Genomic DNA, 24,242 nt, shown 5'->3' on the forward strand with positions numbered 1-24,242 from the left:
TGAGTTGTTTATTTGTGGGCTGCTTGTAGAAAAGGAGCACCTTGTACAGTGTAGAAAAGGAACTGCTGGTCTTGGGTTCTGCTGAAACGCACAGCAGTTGGCAGCGGGAGAAGCATTTGACTCAAGAGCAACAAAAACGTTTCGTTTGGAGGGGAAATTCATCGACATTTACTTCTTAGGATAATCAATGCACACATTGTGGTGTTTGAATCAGTGCACATGACGTCAGCATGTATAAATTAACACAAACATTTAAATAGAGGGTCTAAGGCGTCTCCCGTGTCCTGGAGAAGCATCCAGAGCAGGAATGAAGCCGTACAAAGTCACGTCACATAGCGTACAATGTCCTCTCCCCGCAGGCCAACGACGACGACAGGAAGTGCACAGACAGAAACACGAGCAGGCCCCCGCCTCGCCTAGTTGAGCCCGTCACGGGGAAGGTGAAGTGGGTGTGGCCTTCGAGCTATCACATAGCAAGTGACCACGCCCCCCTCACGCTTTGTTACTGTGATTGTCACAACAATGATGTCGTCACTGGGAAGAACAGGTCTTGGGAATATACACCATTGTGAAGCGGTGGTTGGATGTCAATGTACAATACTGGCCACGTCCAACATAAACAACAAACATGTCCGCCATACAGGATTAGTTCATCCAGGGAGGGCTTCCTTCGCCCCCAATCTTTGTTCCGCGCTATATTATGTTCCTCCAACTAAATGATTCCTTTAAAGCAGTGTGTCCAAAGTGCGGCCCGCCGCTAATTTCATAACGCCCCGTGGCTCATTCTAGAAATGCTCTTTGGAAAAAAAAAAAACAAAGTGGAATAAAAGGGCAAAAAGGTGAAGGCAATGACTTTAAAACGGTCATTGCTCCAAAAATAATAATGAATCAGAATCAATGTTGTTATGGATTGTTCACCTATTTAAGGCTCCGATGACTTCACATCAAATATTGCACTTTGAAAAATATTTGGGCTAAAATATGGCATGTTTTGTGTGTTTGTCATGTAAACAACAAAGTTTTCTTGGACAAAAAGGGCATAAAACGTTATCGGCGTATAGATCTGAAGTTGTAAGAAATAAATAGTAAGACATAATTTAACACTTTTATGAGTGTTAAATGAGAATTTTAGTGGGATTTTTTTTAACTGTCATTGAAATCAATGTTATGAATTATTGACCTATTTAAGGCTCCAATTACACTACATCAAATATTACACTTTAAAAAACTTTTGGGGAAAATATAGAATATTTTGTGTTTTTTCCATTAAAGAAAATAGGTTTTGACAAAGAGAGCATAAAAATTAAAAACTGTTTATTTTTTTTATTTTTTTAAACTTGTTATCGACTGATAGAACTGAAGTTGATCTGGAGACTTCAACGTTAAAGGTAAAAATACAGAATTATGACTCATTTTTATGAGTGGGACCCTTTTGTATCCCTGAGAATTTAGAATTTTTTTTTTTATAAACTGTCATTGCTCAAAAATAATGACCTAAAATCAATGTTGTTATGAATTATTGACCTATTTAAGGCTCCAATTATCAAATACTGCACTCAGAAAAATATTTTGGGGAAAATATGGCATGTTTTATGTGTTTGCCATGTAAACAAAATGGTTTTCTTGGACAAAAAGTGCATAAAACAAACTAAATGAAATAAATGGACAAAAAGTGCATAAAACAAACTAAATGAAATAAAAAATTGTTATCGGCGGATGGATCTGAAGTTGTAAAGAAGAAATAAAAAATTGTAAGACATAATTTAACACTTTTATGAGTGGGACCCTTTTGGGTCCCTGAGAATTTTAGTGTGATTTTTTTTTTTTAACTGTCATTGCTCAAAAAATAATAATTAATCAAAATCAATGTTGTGTATTATTGACCTATTTAAGGCTCCAATTATCAAATATTGCCCTTTGAAAAATATTTTGGGGAAAATATGGCATGTTTTGTGTGTTTGCCATGTAAACAACAAAGTTGTCTTGGACAAAAAGGGCATAAAACAAACTAAATGAAATAAAAAGTTGTTATCGGCGGATAGATCTGAAGTTGTAAAAATGAAATAAAAAATTGTAAGACATAATTTAACACTTTTATGAGTGGGACCCTTTTGGGTCCCTGAGAATTTTAGTGGGATTTTTTCTTTTAACTGTCATTGCTCAAAAAAAAATAATTAATCAAAATCAATGTTGGGTATTATTGACCTATTTAAGGCTCCAATTATCAAATATTGCCCTTTGAAAAATATTTTGGGGAAAATATGGCATGTTTTGTGTGTTTGCCATGTAAACAACAAAGTTGTCTTGGACAAAAAGGGCATACAACAAACTAGATGAAATAAAAAGTTGTTATCGGCGGATAGATCTGAAGTTGTAAAAAAGAAATAAAAAATTGTAAGACATAATTTAACACTTTTATGAGTGGGACCCTTTTGGGTCCCTGAGAATTTTAGTGGGATTTTTTTTTTAACTGTCATTGAAATCAACGTTTTGAATTATTGACCTATTTAAGGCACCAATGACATCACATCAAATATTGCACTTTAAAAAACTTTTTGGGGAAAATATAGAATATTTTGTGTTTTGCCATAAAAAAACAGGTTTTGACAAATAGAGCATAAAAATTAAAAACTTTTTTTTTTTTTAAACTTTTTATCGACTGATAGAACTGAAGTTGAGCTAGAGACTTCAACGTTGAAAGTAAAAATACATAATTATGACTTATTTTTCACACTTGTATGAGTGGGACCCTTCTGGATCCCTGAGAATTTTAGTTAATTTTTTTTATAAACTCTCAATGCTCAAAAATAATGACTTAAAATCAATGTTGTTATGAATTATTGACCTATTTAAGGCTCCAATTACATGACATCAAATATTACACTTTGAAATTTTGGGGGGGTAAAATATGTCAAATTTTGTGTTTTTTTTTGCCATATTAAAACAGGTTTTGGCAAAAAGGGTATAAAAAATAAAAAACTTTACATCGACAGATGGATGTAAAGTTGATGTAGATTTAAGCGTTGAATAAAAACAAATAAATAAATAATTTAAAAAATGTTTGAGACCCTTTCAGATCCTTGGGACCAAACTTGAGAAGAGCTATAATGGTTAAAAAAAAATCTATATATTGTAAGCTTGTCAAAAAATTTTTTTGAAATTAACCGCGATTTTATTTGTAACAATTTTTAATTGATTAAAAAATATATATAAAATAAATAATAATTAAAAAAATTTTTTGAATTGTATTTTTTTAATCATATAGTTGATGTAGATGATCTATATCTGCTGTACACATTTACTTTAGAAAGGAGAAGTGTTGGATACTTCTCTTTTTGCCTTATTTGTATTTGACTTTTATTAAATGTTTGGCTGGAATTTTATTCAACAAAACCATTTTTCTTTTAAGTAACATAGACATTTATTAGAGCTATTTGTCTATTTTATGGAGGAATGTAGTTAATTATAGAACTGGCACCCAATTTTATTAATAAAGTATTGATTTTGAATCGAGAATCGTTCCTGAATTGAATCGTTACCCCTAGGAATCGAATCGTGTGGTCCGCAAAGATTCAATATATACATGAAAAATAGCAAAATGGCCCCCGCATGATTAGATTTTTTAAGTGAGCGGCCCTCAGTGGAGACACTTTAGACACCCCTGCCTTAAAGAGACTCGTTAAGTTTGAATAATGGCACCCCCTCTCATGTCTTGGACACGGTTACCATGACGATGTAGCAGCTTTTCAACCACGATTGGCTGTTCCGGCCCCGGTGAAGATGTGCACAGCTCATCCTGGCCTGGGACCGGGGTCACTTGGGCCAGGCTGGCTACGCGGCACGTCGCTCCAGAAGAAGTCCGGAAGGTGCGGCTTTTAAAAAAGCGGGCGGAGGGCATGGCTCCTGTGGGCGACTTTGTTCCCTATGCGACTGCCGCGATGAAATGGAAGGGACCTGGAGTGGAGCTTGGGTTGTTGTCCACAAATAAGCGAGTGGCCTGGTCGTCCAGGCAGTGCTGAGCACATGTTGGAACCACTGGCAGACATTTTCTTCCTACCAGTGGGGGCTGTAGGGGGAGGGGGGGGGCAGGGGTGTCCCACTATGGGACAAGTGAGTTTGTCTGGAGTCTTCTCACAGGTTCTTGGTGTTTATGTGAGTCTTGTAATGCTTTGTCAGGTGGTCGCTCCTCATGAAGCGTTTCTGACACTGCGAGCACTCAAAGCGTTTGTCTCCTGCAAACACACACACATTAGCACACACACATTAGCACACACACATTAGCGCACACACACACACACGCTCTTCAGTGCCGTACCTGTGTGTGTGCGGGCGTGCCGCTGCAGCTCGTCGCTGCGCGTGAATCGCTTGCCGCAGAACACCCAGCTGCAGACGAAGGGTCGCTCGCCCGTGTGCAGACGGACGTGGGCTCGGAGGAGCGAGGTCTTGCGGAAGGTCTTCTCGCAGCCGGGAACGTGACAGATGTGCTTCCTCTTGCCCACGTCGCCCGGCCTGCACGTGGAGAAAGGACACGTGTGAGAGCGTGTGGGACTTGGAAGGCGCCTGTCTTCCATGCACAAGAGGGCGGGCTAAAATATCAATCTGTCCCCACGCCCTGACCCACCACCAAAAATGTCAGGAAGATCGGAGAATGCGCATCAGTTTAGTGTCCGCCTCCGATCAGCTAGACCAGTGTCTTTCAACCACTGTGCCGCGGCACACTGGTGTGCCGTGAGATACAGTCTGGTGTGCCGTGGGAGATGATCTAATTTCACCTATTTGGGTTAAAAATATTTTTTGCAAACCAGTAATTACAGTCTGCAAATGATGTGTTGTTGTTGAGTGTCAGTGCTGTCTAGCGCTCGGCAGAGTTACCGTGTAATACTCTTCCATATCAGTAGGTGGCAGCAGGTAGCTAATTGCTTTGTAGATGTTGGAAACAGCGGGAGGCAGTGTGCAGGTAAAAAGGTGTCTAATGCTTAAACCAAAAATAAGCAACAGGTGAGTGCTCCTAAGAAAAGGCATTGCAGCTTAGGGAAGGCTATGCAGAATGAAACTAAAACTGAACTGGCTACAAAGTAAACAAAAACAGAATGCTGGACGACAGCAAAGACTTACTGTGGAGCAAAGACGGCGTCCACAAAGTACATCCGAACAGGACATGACAATCAACAATGTCCCCACAACAACTGAAATATTCTTGATTGCTAAAACAAAGTAGATGCGGGAAATATCGCTCAAAGGAAGACATGAAACTGCTACAGGAAATTACCAAAGAAAGAGAAAAAGCCACCAAAATAGGAGCGCAAGACAAGAAGTAAAACACTACACAGGAAAACAGGAAAAAAGTCAAAATAAGTCAGGGTGTGATGTGACAGGTGGTGACAGTACACCTACTTTGAGACAAGAGCTATAGTGATGCATGCTTGGTTATGCTTTCAAGTCATATCCAACAATTGCGACGACGACTTTTTACTGTCAACTGAGTTTCGTTTTTTAATGATTACTGCTGGTGGTGTGCCTCCGCATTTTTTCATCGCAAAAAATGTGCCTTGGCTCAAAAAAGGTTGAAAAACACTGAGCTAGACTACCGTATTTTTCGGACTAAAGGGCACAGTTTTTTTCATAGTTTGGCCGGGGCTGCGACTTATACTCAGGAGCGACTTATGTGTGAAATGATGAACACATTAGCGTAAAATATCAAATAATATTATTGATCTCATTCACGTAAGAGACTAGACGTATAAGATTTCATGGGATTTAGCGATTAGGAGTGACAGATTGTTTGGTAAACGTATAGCATGTTCTATATGTTATAGTTATTTGAATGACTCTTACCATAATATGTTACGTTAACATACCAGGCACCTTCTCAGTTCTCCTCATTCTCTAGCGGGTGACTTTTCAAGTCACTTTTCAAGTCATGCTACAAATTAGCAGTGGTGCTACTTTTTGTAGCAACGCTTTTGTTCGACATCTTCCCGCTTGAAACCAAACCACCGCCAGACGATGGACCCCCTGCTGTTTTTCTTGGGAATTAATTCTTCCTTCATTTGTTACCAGATTCGCACCTTCTTTCTCTCGTATTACCACTCACACCGCTCGGCTAGCATCACAGCTAACGTTACCCATGCCGCTACCTCTCTGCTCCGCGAGAGCGTGTGACGTTGCACGCGTGACAGTATGTGACGTATGTAAGAAGGTGCGCTTGTTTTATGTCTCTGTGAGAAGGAGAGACAAGAAAGAGTGAGAAGAGCCTGTAGCAGGGGTCACCAACGCGGTGCCTGCGGGCACCAGGTAGCCCGTAAGGACCAGATGAGTAGCCCGCTGCCCTGTTCTAAAAATAGCTCAAATAGCAGCACTTACCAGTGAGCTCCCTCTATTTTTTTAAATTGTATTTATTTACTAGCAAGCTGGTCTCGCTTTGCTCGACATTTTTTATTCTAAGAGAGACAAAACTCAAATAGAATTTGAAAATCTAAGAAAATATTTTAAAGACTTGGTCTTCACTTGTTTAAATAAATTCATACATTTTTTTACTTTGCTTCTTATAACTTTCAGAAAGACAATTTTAGAGAAAAAATACAACCTTAAAAATGATTTTAGGATTTTTAAACACATATACCTTTTTACCTTTTAAATTCCTTCCTCTTCTTTCCTGACAATTTAAATCAATGTTCAAGTAAAAAAAATTTTTTTATTGTAAATAATAATAAATACATTTTAATTTAATTCTTCATTTTAGCTTCTGTTTTTTCGACAAATAATATTTGTGAAATATTTCTTCAAACTTATTATGATTAAAATTCAAAAAAATTATTCTGGCAAATCTAGAAAATCTGTAGAATCAAATTTAAATCTTATTTCCAAGTCTTTTGAATTTCTTTTAAAATTTTTGTTCTGGAAAATATAGAAGAAATAATTGTTTGTCTTTGTTAGAAATATAGCTTGGTCCAATTTGTTATATATTCTAACAAAGTGCAGATTGGATTTTAACCTATTTAAAACATGTCATCAAAATTCTAAAATTAATCTTAATCAGGAAAAATTACCAATGATGTTCCATAAATTCTTTTTTTAATTTTTTCCAAAAGATTCAAATTAGCTAGTTTTTCTCTTCTTTTTTTCGGTTGAATTTTGAATTTTAAAGTCGAAATTGAAGATAAACTATGTTTCAAAATGTAATTGTCATTTTTTTCGTGTTTTCGCCTCTTTTAAACCATTCAATTGAGGGTAAATATCATTAATTATTAATAATAACATAGAGTTAAAGGTAAATTGAGCACATTGGCTATTTCTGGCAATTTAAAAAGTTAAAGTTAAAGTACCAATGATTGTCACACACACACTAGGTGTGGTGAAATTTGTCCTCTGCATTTGACCCATCCCCTTGTTCACCCCCTGGGAGGTGAGGGGAGCAGTGGGCAGCAGCGGTGCCGCGCCCGGGAATCATTTTGGTGATTTAACCCCCAATTCCAACCCTTGATGCTGAGTGCCAAGCAGGGAGGTAATGGGTCCCATTTTTAGAGTCTTTGGTATGACTTGGCCGGTGTTTGAACTCCCAACCTACCGATCTCAGGTGTGTATCAAACTGGTAGCCCTTCGCATTAATCAGTACCCACGAAGTAGCTCTTGGTTTCAAAAAGGTTGGTGACCCCTGCTGTAGTGTAATGCCCGCAGCTAAAAGCAACTGCGTGAGAACGTATACTCCAATATCACCATATAGTCATTTTCTATATCGCACAGAGACAAACCCGCCATATATCCAGTATATTCCATATATCGCCCGGCCCTAGCGCCAGGCCACGCCCACATCTTAAGGCACTTTTGACTCTTTCACCTCTGTTTACTAAATAGATGGAATGTGCTTCCGTAGCTGTATGTACTTCTCAACAAACGGGGTATTGTTTGGATGGCAAGTTTGTCACGTCTATCATGAGTTGCCGTTCAAATATTCCCTCCGAGCCTCGTAGTAACTGGCGCGCAGTGCAGTTTGTGTCGAGTGGCGGTGAAAAACAACGTTGTCTTTTACTGACCGGTTCCTTCGACTAAGATCTAGTTTCATCCGTTTTGGATTGAGTGTGTGACCTTGGAGGAGCAGCCCCGCGCCCCACTGTGCATGGCACGGGTGGTGTAGGGGGGATAGACACAGTTCGTTTTATCCATCCATCCATTTTTCTACCGCTTGTCCCGTTCGTGGTAGCAGGGGGTGCTGTGTTTGATCAAATTTAGATGGATTTATTTTAGGAGCAAAATGCGATAAAAGGGTGCAACGGGTTTATTTTTTAAGTCTCACGGTAGGGCCGGGCGATATATGGAATATACTGGATATATTGCTGGTTTGTCTCTGTGCGATATAGAAAATGACTATATGGTGATATTGGAGTATACGTTCTCACGCAGTTGCTTTTAGCTGCGGACATTACAATACAGGCTCCTCTCACTCTTTCTTGTCTCTCCTTCTCACAGAGACATAAAACAAGCGCACCTTCTTACATACGTCACATACGTGCAACGTCATACGCCCTCGCGGAGCAGAGAGGTAGCGGGATGGTAACATAAGCTGTGAGAGTGGTAATACGAGAGAAAGAAGGTGCGACTCTGGTAACAAATGAAGGAAGAATTAATTCCCAAGAAAAACAGCAGGGGGTCCATCGTCTGGCGGTGGTTTGGCTTCAAGCGGGAAGATGTCGAACAGACAACCGTAATAAGTGAAGTATGCGGCAAAAGCGCTGCTACAAAAAGTAGCACCACTGCTAATTTGTAGCATCATTTGAAAAGTCACCCGCTAGAGAATGAAGAGTGCTTGACACTCCGCATGTCAACATCTCCGTTCGCAAAATGTCCAAGCAACCATTTCCACATCAACACTGTATGAAACAAATAGTCAACAGCGTCCGCAGGAACCTTCCACATAGCGAAGGACATACACTATTTGATTTCCTACTATGCAGCTCATTTTTATGTGACAGTTATTGAAATATCTTGTGTGACATCACGCACAAAAGTGCACTTTATTTGTTTTAAACTATTGTAGTGGCGTTCTGTACAAAAAGTGCACTTTAATTTAGTGTTGTTTTGATAAGTCATCTTAGTGCAGGGGTCGGCAACCTTTACCACTCAAAGAGCCATTTTGACAAGTTTCACAAATTAAAGAAAACAATGGGAGCCACAAAACTCTTTTGAAAATTTAAAATGAATTAACACTGCATACAAAGCTTTCTTTGCTTTGAGTTTTGTTATAACCAGGGGTCTCAGACACACGTCCCGGTCCGCACCATAAAATGAATAATTTAATGTTAGTGCTGCCCGCGAGTCTTAAATGAATGGCACTTGATGGCGTCATACTTGCCAACACTCCCAATTTTTCCAGGATACTCACGAATTTCAGGGCGTGATGGCACTGATTTAAGCGCCCTCTACAGCCTGTTCAATAAGCGTACTTGCTCGGCCGCATAATGAAAGCTGCTTCTTCTGGCACACGTACGTGACAGCAAGGCATACTTGGTCAACAGCCACACAGCTTACACTGACGGTGACCGTATTAAACAACTTTAACACTGTTACATTACAAATATGCGCCACACTGTGAACCCACACCAAAAAAGACAAACACATTTCTGGAGAAACTCCGCACTGTAACACAACATAAACACAACAAAACAAATACCCAGAATCCCATGCAGCCCTAACTCTTCCAGTCTACATTATACACCCCCGCTACCACCAAACCCCGCCCACCTCAACCAACGCACGGAGGGGGGGGGGGGTTGATGTGTGGACTGGAAGAGTTAGGGCTGCATGGGATTCTGGGTATTTGTTGTTTTGTGTTTATGTTGTGTTACGGTGCGGAAGTTCTCCAGAAATGTGTTTGTCATTCTTTGTTGGTGTGGGTTCACAGTGTGGCGCATATTTGTAACGTAACAGTGTTAAAGTTGTTTAATACCGCCACCGTCAGTGTAAGCTGTGTGGCTGTTGAGCAAGTATGCCTTGCTGTCAAATACGTGAATGAGAAAAACCTACATACAACGTGTGGCCAGGCTGGCACGCTGTTAGTACAAGCTATAGAAGACAACAAAATCAGTGCCATTAGGCCACGCCCTTAAATTAATTGTTAGGGTAAAAATCGGAGTGTATCAGCCCCGGGAGATTTCCAATCTCCCAGTAGATGCACTGAGATCCGTAAGTCTCCTGGGAAAATCGGGAGGGTCGGCAAGTATGTAGCTGAGCCGCATCAGAGTGGTCAAAGAGCCGCATGCGGCTCCGGAGCCGCGGGTTGCCGACCCCTGTCTTAGTGACATCATGCACAAAAGTGCTTGTTTTAAAATGTCTCTGACAATCTTGCACTTTCTGTTTTGGAAATGACACGAATGTTTGTGCCACTGCTTAATAACTGTTTCATAAATACACTTTTGATAAATTGACTTAGTTGTGATTTCCCTCTCTGCATGAAAGTTTAGAAGTAGCATATATTAATGCAGTAAGAAGAAGAATGTTTTAATGTAGACACATAGAATCATCATACTGCTGTGATTATATGCATCAAGGCTTCATTCAAGGCTAAGGCAAAATATCCAGATATATATGGTGTATCGTGACATGGCCTGAAAATATTGAGATATTAATAAAAGGCCATATGGCCCAGCCCTATCTCGCGGTCTATTTTTAGGCGCATTTGCGAGTAATTGTGTGGCACTGTACAGCTGACTGAAGTTTGTCTGAAAGGATGCACGCTCACCTCTTGTCTAGGTCTTTGCAGTTAGGGCAGGTGCACGCCATGCGTCGCTTCTTCTCGCCCACATGACTGGGGAGCTCCAGCGTGAGCGTCTGGTCCATGTGGATGGTGGACTGACCCGTCGCCAGCTGGAGACCCCCGCCCTGCATGGTCTGTACCGTCAGGTGCTGCTGGCCTGACACACACACACACACACACACACACACACACACACACACACACACACACACACACACACACACACACACACACACACACACACACACACACACACACACACACACACACACACACACACACACACACACACACACACACACACACACACACACAGTATGAGTGAGAGAAGTCACTGCATGCACCAAGACTTTATTTTGAAGGCGGCACACTCCCTCACCTCCCGCGTTAGTGATGGTGACAGGAACTCCCTGAACTTGCACGCCGTTGATGCTGATGGTCTGCACCGCCTGGGCCGCCGAGGACATTTGCGACGTGTTCAGCGTCATCATCCCTCCCGCGGGCGCAATCTTCGCCAGAGTGCGCTCCCTCCGCGGCCCCGCCTGTGCCCTCTTGGTGCAAGGGGCTGGTAAAGCGGGGGTGGTGGGTGTTGTCGCCGTGGAAACCGCGGCATCCTGGAGTTGGACAGACCGCCACTCACCTGCCCCCGTCTTAAACAGGATCTGACAAAAGAGACATTTTAAGTCAAACGTCGGAGGCTAAGAACCACTATTGTCGTGAGATGGCCGGACTGAACACCTGTGTGGGCGTGGCCTCTGGTGACGCCACCTGCAGGCCGGAGGAGGCCGACGACTGTCTTTGCGGGACCTGTGGCAGCGAGGCAGAGGCAGCTTGGACCACCTTGAGAGCCTGCTGGGGGATCTGGACCACCTGAGAGTCCTGCTTGGATGGCACCAGCTGCACCTGCTGGACCACAGCTGGCTGGCCTGGACTCTGCAGGATCAGCAGGTTGTTCCCCGCCTGCAGACACACACGCACACACGGGTCCGTCATCATCAGTTCCAGAAGCACACAGGAAGTGAATAGTCGTACCTGAATGATGTTGTCCCCAGCTTCGATCAGGATGGTCTCCAACTGATCGACCGGGGGCGGGGAAGGAGCCTGCGGCATAGGCGAAGGAAGCGCCGGAGCTTGAGCCACCAACGCCGCTTTCTTCTTCCTCCCCCGTCGTGCCTTTCCCGCAGCGGGGGGGTCCGCCGCCGCCTCGGTTACAATCTGAGCCCCGCCCACCTCTCCTGTCGCCACGTTGAGGGGCAGCGTGAGTCCGCCTGGCAGCTGCACCACGTTACCGGCGATCGACTTCTTCCCCTTGGACGAGGGCTTGATCGCGACAGTCTTTTGTGTTGAGAAGGGGGCGACGGCGGGGGTGGCGGCCGCCGGGGCCGGCACAGACATGGGGGTGGTGATGATCGCCTGGTTGGTCCCCGGTATGAGCTGGATCTGGCCCCCCTGTGGCATCATCTGGATGGTCTGCGCGCCCTGGATCTGCGGCATCACCTGGTACTGGATGTTGCCCGCGGCCTGGGGGCCGGGGTGGGCCGGGCTCTGCTGGATGGTGAGCACGATGGGGCTGCCGGGGTTGGTGGCGCCGAGGCCGGAGGGGAGCTGGATCACATTGCCCTTAGCTTGCAGGAAGCTCAGGTTTTTCGGGGGGGCGGGCGCGATTGGCGCCGGCTTGATGGGCAAGAGGCGGCGAGGCTGCAGCCCCGATGGCGGGGAGCTGACGGGGGCTTGAGCCGCGGGAGGTCCGATCTTACTGCAGGTGGCAGCCAGCAGGGCCAGAGGGGACGGCTGACTGTCCTGTACAGCGCAGTGAAGTACAGCAGTGTTTTTCAACCTTTTTTGAGCCAAGGCACATTTTTTCCCTTGAAAAAAATGCGGAGGCACACCACCAGCAGTAATCATTAAAAAACTAAACTCAGTTGACAGTAAAAAGTCGTTGTCGCAATTGTTGGATATGATTTTAAAGCATAACCAAGCATGCATCACTATAGCTCTTGTCTCAAAGTAGGTGTACTGTCACCACCTGTCACATCACACCCTGACTTATTTGGACTTTTTTGCTGTTTTCCTGTGTGTACTGTTTTACTTCTTGTCTTGCGCTCCTATTTTGGTGTTTTTTTCTCTTTTTTTTGGTATTTTCCTGTAGCAGTTTCATGTCTTCCTTTGAGCGATATTTCCCGCATCTACTTTGTTTTAGCAATCAATAATATTTCAGTTGTTTTTATCCTTCTTTGTGGGGACATTGTTGATTGTCATGTCTTGTTCAGATGTACATTGTGGACGCCGTCTTTGCTCCACAGTAAGTCTTTGCTGTCGTCCAGCATTCTGTTTTTGTTTACTTTGTAGCCAGTTCAGTTTTAGTTTCGTTTTGCATAGCCTTCCCTAAGTTCCACTGCCTGTGTAATGCATATGTTCCTTCTTGACTGCACTTAAATGTAGAATATATTTATATTATTTATATATATTATATTATTTATTATTATTCGTGTCTATTGTGAGCGAACTGTGGTGCTGAATTTCCCCCAGGGATCAATAAAGTACTTTCTATTCTATGCTATTCTATTCTTTTCTTAGGGGCACTTACCTTTTGTTTATTTTTGGTTTAAGCATTAGACACCTTTTTACCTGCACGCTGCCTCCCGCTGTTTCCGACATCTACAAAGCAATTAGCTACCGGCTGCCACCTACTGATATGGAAGAGTATTACACGGTTACTCTGCCGAGCTCTAGACAGCACCGACACTCAACAACAACACATCATTTGCAGACTGTAATTACTGGTTTGTAAAAAATATTTTTAACCCAAATAGGTGAAATTAGATCATCTCCCACGGCACACCAGACTGTATCTCACGGCACACTAGTGTGCCGCGGCGCACAGTGGTTGAAAAACACTGAAGTACAGTGATGAACATTTACACAACACACTTTTTACTCCACAATACGCTGGAAAAAACACAATTACATTTTGTGGAAAGTTGCCATCATGACATGACAGCCACAGTCGGACACAAGAACAGATCTATTCTATCATGTGCTGTGCTGGACCTCATAGGTTCTACTGTTCTCACTGCATCAGATCTGACACAATTTCAAGCTTGAACTAGAGATCATCCGGTTATCGCCGCTGATATTTGGCATTTTGATGTACAGTATATTGGTATCGGTATCTGCCTTTTTTTGTTGTTGTTTTTTACTCCAACAGAACTACATCAGGGGACACAATTTATGCAGCCAGCTTGAAAAGTGTCTCAACTAGTCTAAGAGAAGGAGCCCAGAATGGGTTTTATTTAAATGTTCACAATATTTCAGGGTTCCTCACGAGGAAACCTTACAATGTTTTACATCCATAGAGTGTTATAAACTTGTATGAAATTGACTAGACGTCAAGTTACTGGGATGTCGAGAAATCAGGGTTTCCCCTTAATGTGATTGATTGTGGCAGCCCGCCGCGGCAAAATATTAGCTGCCACACCTTAAAAATTAGGCTTTGTTACGTGAAAACTAATTTTAAAATGTATTGTAGCTTCCTTCCACCTCCAAAAACATGCACATGGGGATACACCTATCAACACTAAATTGGCCCTAATTAGAGATGTCCGATAATGACTTTTTTGCCAATATCCGATATTGTCCAACTCTTAATTACCGATTCCGATATCAACCGATACCGTTATATACAGTGGTGGAATTAGCACATTATTATGCCTAATTTTGTTGTGATGCCCCGCTGGATGCATTAAACAATGTAACAAGGTTTTCCAAAATAAATCAACTCAAGTTATGGAAAAAAACGCCAACATGGCACTGCCATATTTACTATTGAAGTCACAAAGTGCATTATTTTTTTTAACATGCCACAAAACAGCAGCTTGGAATTTGGGACATGCTCTCCCTGAGAGAGCATGAGGAGGTTGAGGTAGGGGGGGAGGGCAGGAGGCAGCGGGGGGTGTATATTGTAGCGTCCCGGAAGAGTTAGTGCTGCAAGGGGTTCTGGGTATTTGTTCTGTTGTGTTTATGTTGTGTTACGGTGCTGATGTTCTCCCGAAATGTGTTCGTCATTCTTGTTTGGTGTGGGTTCACAGTGTGGCGCATATTTGTAACAGTGTTAAAGTTGTTTGTACGTCTACCCTCAGTGTGACCTGTATGGCTGTTGACCAAGTATGCGTGGCATTCACTTGTGCGTGTGAAAAGCCGTAGATATTATGTGACCGGGCCGGCACGCAAAGGCAGAGCCTTTAAGGTTTATTGGCGCTCTGTACTTCTCCCTACGTCCGTGTACACAGCGGCGTTTTAAAAAGTCATAAATTATATATTATGTAGGATACTTCTCTTGTTGCCTTATTTGTATTTGACCACTACTGTTTTCTGTTTATTTGTTACTGACTGTGGCAGGACACCTCTGCCTCTGTTTCACTTTATGTTGCTGGTAAATAATATGGTTGTAGTAGTAGGCTAAAGTTAAATTATTTAGTATGCACTAATTAAAGGGGCAGCTTTAAGAGACATTTTAGCTTTTATATTTTATAAGATATATTTTTTGTAAGAACCACAATATATTTTAGTGAATAACTTATTGTTCAAATCTGTATATAAATATGTACATAAAGTGTTGTAATTATATTGTAAAATGGATGGATGGACGTTTAAAACAAAACTGTTATTATTAATTAGTAAGTACACATTTTTTGAGCCTTTTTAGAGAAAATCAAATAATTGATATTATGTGACCGGGCCGGCACGCAAAGGCAGAGCCTTTAAGGTTTATTGGCGCTCTGTACTTCTCCCTACGTCCGTGTACACAGCGGCGTTTTAAAAAGTCATAAATTATACTTTTTGAAACCGATTCCGATCATTTCCGATATTACATGTTAAAGCATTTATCGGCCGATAATATCGGCAGTCCGATATTATCAGACATCTCTAGCCCTAATGTGTGAATGTGAGTGTGAATGTTGTCTGTCCATCTGTGTTGGCCCTGTGATGAGGTGGCGACTTGTCCAGGGTGTACCCCGCCTACCGCTTAATGCAGCTGAGATAGGCTCCAGCACCCCCCGCGACCCCGAAATGGTCAAGCGGTAGAAAATGGATGGGATGTATATTGTAGCATCCAGAAGAAGACGCAAAGTATATATATATTTATATATGTATACATACAGTGTTTCCCACACATTAATTTATTTGTGGCGGCCCGCCACGAAAGAATTACGTCCGCCACAAATTTTAAAAATTTTTTTTAAAAAAAACTTTTTTTTTTTTGTCCTGTCCAGCTTCTCAAGAAAATCATATAGTTGATGTAGATGCCCATATCGGCTGTTCAGATTTACTTTACAGAAGAGAAGTGTAGGATACTTCTCTTGTTGCCTTATTTGTATTTGACCACTACTGTTTTCTGTTTATTTGTTACTGACTGTGGCAGGACACCTCTGCCTCTGTTTCACTTTATGTTGCTGGTAAATAATATGGTTGTAGTAGTAGGCTAAAGTTAAATTATTTAGTATGCACTAATTAAAAGGGCAGAGCTTTAAGAGACATTTTAGCTTTTATATTTTATAAGATATATTTTTTGTAAGAACCACATTTAATAAATATATTTCAGTGAATAACTTATTGTTCAAATCTGTATATAAATATGTACATAAAGTGTTGTAATTATATTGTAAAATGGATGGATGGACGTTTAAAACAAAACTGTTATTATTAATTAGTAAGTATACATTTTTTGAGCCTTTTTAGCGAAAATCATATCATTGTAGTAAATTATGCAAATTACTCGATGATGTCATGGTGACCACGCCCATAGCCACGCCCCCACCGCCACAGGTATCTTGGCAGTTTATGGGAAACACTGTTGTAGCATCCAGAAGAAGACGCAAAGTATATATATATATATATATTTATATATATACACATATATATGATGACCACACACTTAGCCACGCCCCCCCACTGCCACAGGTATGTTGGCAATCTATGGGAAACCTTGAGAAAAATTATGTATTTTGACCAATTTTCCCGGGAGATTTCTTATATTTTGAAATGCAAATGTTGATGCTCCTCTCAGTCACACGTAATCAAGGTGTTTGGTGCCAAACTAAACACAACATAAAACATTATGTCACTACTGGTCCCACCTTTCTTAAAAAATAATGTTAGAAAGACAACTTCAAGTCTCGTCCAGCTGTTGACTGACATAATATTCATCTTTAATAACTTTACTGCAAATAATATCAGCACCAAATATGAGTTATCAGCCTCCTTGACTACTAATGATGGGTATCGGCCCTGAAAAGACCATATGGGTGGATTTCTATCCATTGTGAAGACACCAACTAGATTGTGACTCACCTGTGTGGTGGCGGAGGAAGGCTGAAGATATTCACTGGGACTGACGGCGACGATGGTGGCCATATTGTCCTTTAAATCTGCAACACACACGTCAGCTTGAATACACCCGCCAAACTCAAACTGAAACACTCTCGTCAAAGGAATGTAAAGTCTAATTCCACCTGGAAAACAACCACAGTCCAAATTCTTCTGCAGGATCGCTGATAAACCCAAACCCACAGAAACTACGTGCTTAGCAGACATGACCCATGACCTTTTCTCATTGGAAGCAGTGACTCACTTTTTGGGGGTTTAGGACAGTGCTTCCACAAATGGTGGGGCTGCCCCTCCACCCCATTTGTAACTGTGAGCAAGTGCCAAACAGCCTGTTTAAAGGCCTACTGAAAGCCACTACTACCGACCACGCAGTCTGATAGTTTATATATCAATGATGAAATCTTAACATTGCAACATATGCCAATACGGCCGGGTTAACTTATAAAGTGCAATTTTAAATTTGCCGCTATACTTCCAGTTCGAAACGCCTCTGAGGATGACGTATGCGCGTGACGTAGCCCGGGGAACACGGGTATGCCTTCCACATTGAAGCCAATACGAAATAGCGGTTTTCATCTCATTCTGGGTGTATTCTGGACATCTGTGTTGGTGAATCTGTTGAAATTATGTTCATTGCATTATGGAGAAAGAAGCTGAGCAAGCAAAGAAGAAAGTTGTCGGTGCGAAGCGTCTATGTTGCGAGGGAAGTCAGCAGCAACACGTACACAGCCGGCGCTTCTTTGTTTACATTCCCGAAAGATGCAGTCAAGATGGAAGAACTCGGATAACAGAGACTCTAACCAGGAGGACTTTTGACTTCGATACACAGACGCCTGTAGAGAACTGGGACAACACAGACTCTTACCAGGATTACTTTGATTTGGATGACAAAGACGCAGACGTGCTACCGTGAGTATGCAGCTTTGGCTTCCAAACATTTGATCGCTTCACCGTACGTGCGCGTCACGTACGTAACTTTTTTAAAAATATATAAGCTTTATGAACCTTGGGTTAGGTGAACGGTCTTTTGGGCTGAGTGATTGTGTGTGTTGATCAGGTGTTTGAATTGTATTGGCGTGTTCTATGGAGCTAGGAGCTAGCAGAGGAGCTAGGAGCTAGCATAACAAACACGTAGGTGTTTTTATGCAGGATTAATTTGTGGCATATTAAATATAAGCCTGGTTGTGTTGTGGCTAATAGAGTATATATATGTCTTGTGTTTATTTACTGTTTTAGTCATTCCCAGCTGAATACCAGGTACCGTGAGTATGCAGCTTTGGCTTCCAAACATTTGATCGCTTGACCGTACGTGCGCGTCACGTACGTAACTTTTTAAAAAAATATATAAGCTTTATGAACCTTGGGTTAGGTCAGGGGTCGGCAACCCGCGGCTCCGGAGCCGCATGCGGCTCCTTGACCACTCTGTGTGCGGCTCAGCTACATACATGCCGACCCCCCCCGATTTTCCCAGGAGATTTATGGATCTCAGTGTCTCTCATAGATTACTCCCAGGGAAAAAATAATCCTATTTACACTCTAATTACTAAATAAAGGGCGTGCCCTAATTGCAATGCAGTAATTGTCCTCTATAGCATTTACATATAGCGTGCCAGTCCAGCCTCATGTTGTTATTCCTTGCACACACAGGGGACAGCAAAGCATACTTACTCATCAGCCACACAGCTTACACTGACGGTAGCCATATCAAACAACTTTAACATTGTTACGTTACAAATATGCGCCACACTGTGAACCCACACCAAAAAAGAATGAAAAATACATTTCTGGAGAACATCCCACCGTAACACAACATAAACACAACACAACCATTACCCAGAATCCCATGCAGCCCTAACTCTTCCGGTCTACATTATACACCCCCGCTACCACCAAATCCCCCCACACATCAACCCCCCCCCCCCCTTCCGTGCGTTGGTTGAGCGGAAGAGTTAGGGCTGCATGGGATTCTGGGTATTGGTACCGTCAGTGTAAGATGTGTGGCTGCTGAGGTAGTAGCCTTGCTGTCAATTACGTGAGCAAACTGAAGCTGCATTCTACATGTGGTCGAGCAGGTACACCGTTAGGGCAGACCGCAGAGGGTACCAATTGCAGTGTCATCACGCTCTGATATTCGGGAGTCTCCCGGGATAAATGAGAGGGTTGGCAAGTATAACATCAAATTTCCACATTAAAGTGCGTGCTGGTGCGTGTGTCGGAGACCCCTGGTTAACATAGCACAAAGCATTTAAGCTTTGTATGCGGTGTTTTTCATTTTAAATTTTAGAATTTTTTTTGTGGCTCCCATTACTTTCTTTAATTTGTGAAACTTGCCAAAATGGCTCTTTGAGTGGTAAAGGTTGCCGACCCCTGGGTTAGGTGAACGGTCTTTTGGGCTGAGTGATTGTGTGTGTTGATCAGGTGTTTGAATTGTATTGGCGTGTTCTATGGAGCTAGGAGCTAGCAGAGGAGCTAGGAGCTAGCATAACAAACACGTAGGTGTTTTTATGCAGGATTAATTTGTGGCATATTAAATACAAGCCTGGTTGTGTTGTGGCTAATAGAGTATATATATGTCTTGTGTTTATTTACTGTTGTAGTCATTCCCAGCTGAATATCAGGTCACCCCCGGCTCTCACAGCATCTTCCCTATCTGAATAGCTTCAACTCCCCACTAGTCCTTCACTTGCACTTTACTCATCCACAAATCTTTCATCCTCGCTCAAATTAATGGGGAAATTGTCGCTTTCTCGGTCCGAATCTCTCTCACTTCATGCGGCCATCATTGTAAACAATAGGGAACTTTGCGGATATGTTCAATTGACTACGTCACGCTACTTCCGGTAGGGGGAAGCCTTTTTTTTATCAGATACCAAAAGTTGCGATCTTTATCGTCGTTGTTCTATACTAAATCCTTTCAGCAAAAATATGGCAATATCGCGAAATGATCAAGTATGACACATAGAATAGATCTGCTATCCCCGTTTAAATAAAAAAAATTCATTTCAGTAGGCCTTTAATGCAGTGCTTCTTAAATAGAGGGGCGGGCTACGCTTTGAACCGTGCGGCTTATAAAACGGTGCGGCTAATTTATGGATCTCAACGGGACATTCGGCTTTTTAAATCATGTTTTTTTCCCTCCAAATTTTTGTTACTTTGCGGCACTTCTCACTGGCACGTCTGGAGTAGGGGAGGCTGTCCATACGCGCTTCCTGTCTTTGTAAAGATTGTGGATAACTGAAAAGAGGGCTCACTGCGCTCAGTAAGTTCTACTTTTAAATAAAAGGCGCTGAGAGCGATGCAAAGAGTGAGACCTCTTCCTCCCTACGTGAGCGTAGGAACGTAGAGACGTAGAAAAGCGAGGCTCAACTATTCCGATTGGCCAACACGTCTGCCACTCAAATGCCGGTGACGCCAGATTAAAAATCCTCAGCCTCTTGCAGTCAATTAATCGTACTAATAAGACTCTCCCGAAGGACAGTGCGGCAAAGACACAACAAACTCCCTTCTTGTCTCTCACGGACACACACTTGTTGTTGTTGACTTTGGACTTATCGGCTGCACGACATCAAGGCCGCGGAACAGCGACACACTGCAGGCTTACACACGCACATGCATCCACAAAAAAATATACGCCACACACACATACCCCACCCCCAATCCAACGCCCTCGCCGCACATCCCATAGGGGTGATGGAAGGATGGGCAGCGCCTGAGAGCTGCGGCCTGCCACCATGGCCCCCCCACTCCCTCCCCTCTGTTGCTAGATATCTCGAGATGTACGTTGTAATATGTATATGTGCTTTGCTATGGAGGTTTTTTCCCAGTCTAGATTGTATTTTTTTACTCATCCTTCCCCAGGGTTTACCTTTTTCCCATCTTCTACATCAGCGTTCCTGTTCTGTAACCCTGTACAGTAGGGGTGTAACGGTACGTGTATTTGTATTGAATTGTTTCGGTACGGGGGTTTCGGTTCTGTTCGGAGGTGTACCGAACGAGTTTCCACACGGACATATTAAGTAGCGTACCGCACGTTGTGTAAACAATGCACACCAAGGCACAACACACGGCGTGCTAGCAGCGACCGGGCGAGGACAACATGTAAAAGCCAGAGCTGGAAGACCCTCCTGCCTCGTTAAGATCTCCCGTTTGGGAACACTTTGGCTGCGCGATACAATAATGGAGGACTAAGGTTTGCCGACATTGTTCAGCAGCTGCTTCTGACAACACGTCAAACATGCTAACCCATTTGAAGCGTCACCACCGCATTCAAGCAGCCTCTCCTCGGCGAGTCAGGCAGGGCTAAAGCAATAACAAATGTTTTTGTAGCAGCAGATATAAGTCCATATTGCATTAAAAACTAGATTTTGACCCACTTCTATGGTGGAAGAACAATGAGCCCATATATCCTCTTACTGCCAAGTTAGCCAGGCTGGGGGGGGGGTTGAAGAAAAGTTAATCTGAGGCTGAGTTGACTTGAAACTGTTTAATGTTGCACTTTTTATACGTAGAAGAAAAGTTGTGTCATTTTATTTAATCTGAGCAACAACTTGAGGCAGTTTAATGTTGATTATTGTGGACCCCGATTTAAAAGAGTTGAAAAACTTATTGGGGTGTTACCATTTAGTGGTCAATTGTATGGAATATGTACTGTACTGTGCAATCTACTAATAAAAGTCTCAATCAATCAATCAAAAAAAGCACTTTATATGTAGAAAGGTTTTGTTAAGAAACCATTCTGAGCCTTATCTTATTTAAGGCTGAAACGACGCGTCGACGTAGTCGACGTCATCGGTTACGTAAATACGTCGACAACGTTTTTGTGCGTCGACGCGTCGCGTATTTACGTCACACTACCGTCATGGCGGAGCGCAAAGCAGACTGTGCGAGCGAGGGGGAAAACGCACGCCAAAAGTCGTCAAAAGTGTGGGAGTATTTCAATACACAGCCTAATAATGTTGTTGTATGCACACTGTGTCGAGCGGAAATGGCCTATCATAGCAGCACAACGGCTATGAACGAACATTTGAAAAGAAAACCACCAACCATCAACTAGTCAATCGTCCGCGTTAGCATACGTTGTCATCATTACACAAAAACATGAATGTGTCATTTGTATCTGCTAGGGGTGTAACGGTACGTGTTTTGTATTAAACCGTTTCGGTACGGGGCTTTCGGTTCGGTACGGGGGTGTACCGAACGAGTTTCTAAGCTAAAGCTAACTTTAGCTGCTAAAGTCTTAACAAGCTGCTTTGCTCCTTCTGCCTCTGTCTCAGCACGCAGCATTGTCCCACCCACACAACCATCTGATTGGTACACACGCAGCATTGTCCCACCCACACAACCATCTGATTGGTACACACGCAGCATTGTCCCACCCACACAACCATCTGATCGGTACACACGCAGCATTGTCCCACCCACACAACCATCTGATTGGTACACACGCAGCATTGTCCCACCCACACAACCTTTTTTGTATTGGATGTTTATCTTTATTTTTGCACATTTTAGCAAATAAGCAATACTTCCACTTTTGTTGAAATGTTTACACTGTTGTCACAGAATATTTAGTTTTGCACTTTTTTGTATTGGATGTTTATCTTTATTTTTGCACATTTTAAAGCAAAATAAGCAATACTTTTACTTTTGAAATGCTTATACTATTGCAGAATATTAAGATTTGCACTGGATGTTTACTTTTATATTTGCACATTAAAAAGCAAATAAGCTACTTTTAATTTTGTTAAATGTTAAAAGTTTTAAATGTTTACATTGTTACAGAATATTTTGTCATGTTGTTGTCAATGTTGACTGAGTGGCCATACTTTTTTTTTGTAAATAAAAGCTATGCCTTTTGAAAAAACTGGCCTACTTTTATTTTTTCATCTTCATTTTAAATAAAATAAAATAAAAAATAATCGGTAAAAGGAAAAATAATCTATTGATGAATCGAAAAAAATAATCTATAGATTAACCGATTAATCGAAAAAAATAATCTATAGATTAATCGATAGAAAAATAATCGTTTGCTGCAGCCTTAATCTTATTTAGTTTTTATTTTATATATGTTGACCACATTAACCCTGGCAACGGACCCTGTGTGTGTATGTATGTTATGCCATTGTTTACAAATTTGGTAAATGAATAACCAAAAAATTTATATTTTGTTGTTTTCTTACTGTACCGAAAATGAACTGAACCGTGACCTCTAAACCGAGGTACGTACCGAACCGAAATTTTTGTGTACCGTTACACCCCTACTGTACACTGTTTGTTTGTCTAATCTTGAACGGGTTTGTGCTGAAAACAAAGTTTTGTTGTACTTGTGCAATGACAGTAAAGACCTATCCTATCCTAATTAAAACCTTGACGTCGATTAATCGTGCAGCCCGACCTCTATCACACTTCAACACATCGAACATGAGCTGGAGTTGTGCTTCTACAAAAATACTGAGGCTCACTTTTGTATGAGAAGTGTTCCTAATACTGTGACTCTCAGGAAAAACAAGAAGAAGGCGTTCCAAATTATCAATATGTGGATCAGAAGACAACAATATTTTCAGTATTCATCCAGGAATAATACAAAATACATAGATTTAAAGGTCGTTGGTGATGCTGGGAGAACAAACAAGCCGCCATCGACAATCCAGCTGATTTGTTTGTGCTAACGTTAGCATTAGCATCGCTAAGCTGATTTAATGCAGTGCAGCTTACTTTTAAACGGGGTAAGAAAAAAAAGCGTTATTGCGGGAACGTAAACAACTTGAGCGGGTTATGCTTAAGCGACGAAGCTTATTCTAAGTCTTCCATTTCGGAGAAGCAGTGAAGAGCAGCGAGTTCAACTCTTTGATAGCCTCAGAGAGAGAGAAAAAAAAGAAAAGCCTTTTCCGGAAGTGCGATGCTTTTTCCTCCACGCAGCGGCCCGAGCCCGCCTATCAGTGCCGTCCACTTACCACCCGCTCATTCCGCGTCTTTCCGCGCCATGCAAATACGATGTTTGACCAAGCAGAATGGGATAGAAACACCGATCTTTTCATTCCTACCCACCGCTCATGACGACATTCGCTGTCCGTGAGCCTCGAACACCGAGCCCCTGGAGGTATAC

At 42.2% G+C, this 24,242-nt stretch overlaps 1 protein-coding gene across 2 annotated transcripts; it reads right to left on the minus strand.

Annotated features, from left to right (window-relative positions):
* Nucleotides 1-24,242, minus strand: sp2 (sp2 transcription factor). Of its 2 annotated transcripts, none has more exons than XM_062026349.1 (8): nt 24,185-24,242; nt 17,102-17,178; nt 11,783-12,550; nt 11,489-11,710; nt 11,130-11,412; nt 10,736-10,907; nt 4,316-4,509; nt 1-4,232 (listed from the first exon to the last, which is right to left on the minus strand). In XM_062026349.1, the coding sequence occupies exons 1-8, from the start codon at nt 24,189-24,191 to the stop codon at nt 4,132-4,134; spliced, it is 1,824 nt and encodes a 607-aa protein (XP_061882333.1). In that variant the 5' UTR covers nt 24,192-24,242; the 3' UTR covers nt 1-4,131. The 2 variants fall into 2 exon arrangements, with proteins under 2 accessions (XP_061882333.1, XP_061882332.1); XM_062026348.1 differs by having other exon boundaries at nt 24,091-24,200.

This window comes from Entelurus aequoreus, linkage group LG18 (genome assembly GCF_033978785.1).
Source record: "Entelurus aequoreus isolate RoL-2023_Sb linkage group LG18, RoL_Eaeq_v1.1, whole genome shotgun sequence".
In the NCBI taxonomy this organism is placed as follows: domain Eukaryota; kingdom Metazoa; phylum Chordata; class Actinopteri; order Syngnathiformes; family Syngnathidae; genus Entelurus; species Entelurus aequoreus.

Coding starts and splice junctions, on each gene's coding strand:
- sp2 (XM_062026349.1), bottom strand. Junction 11,413..11,488: donor CAGAGGCCACGCCCACACAG/GTGTTCAGTCCG, acceptor CTCTTTTGTCAG/ATCCTGTTTAAGACGGGGGC. Junction 4,510..10,735: donor TGCAAAGACCTAGACAAGAG/GTGAGCGTGCAT, acceptor CTCCACGTGCAG/GCCGGGCGACGTGGGCAAGA.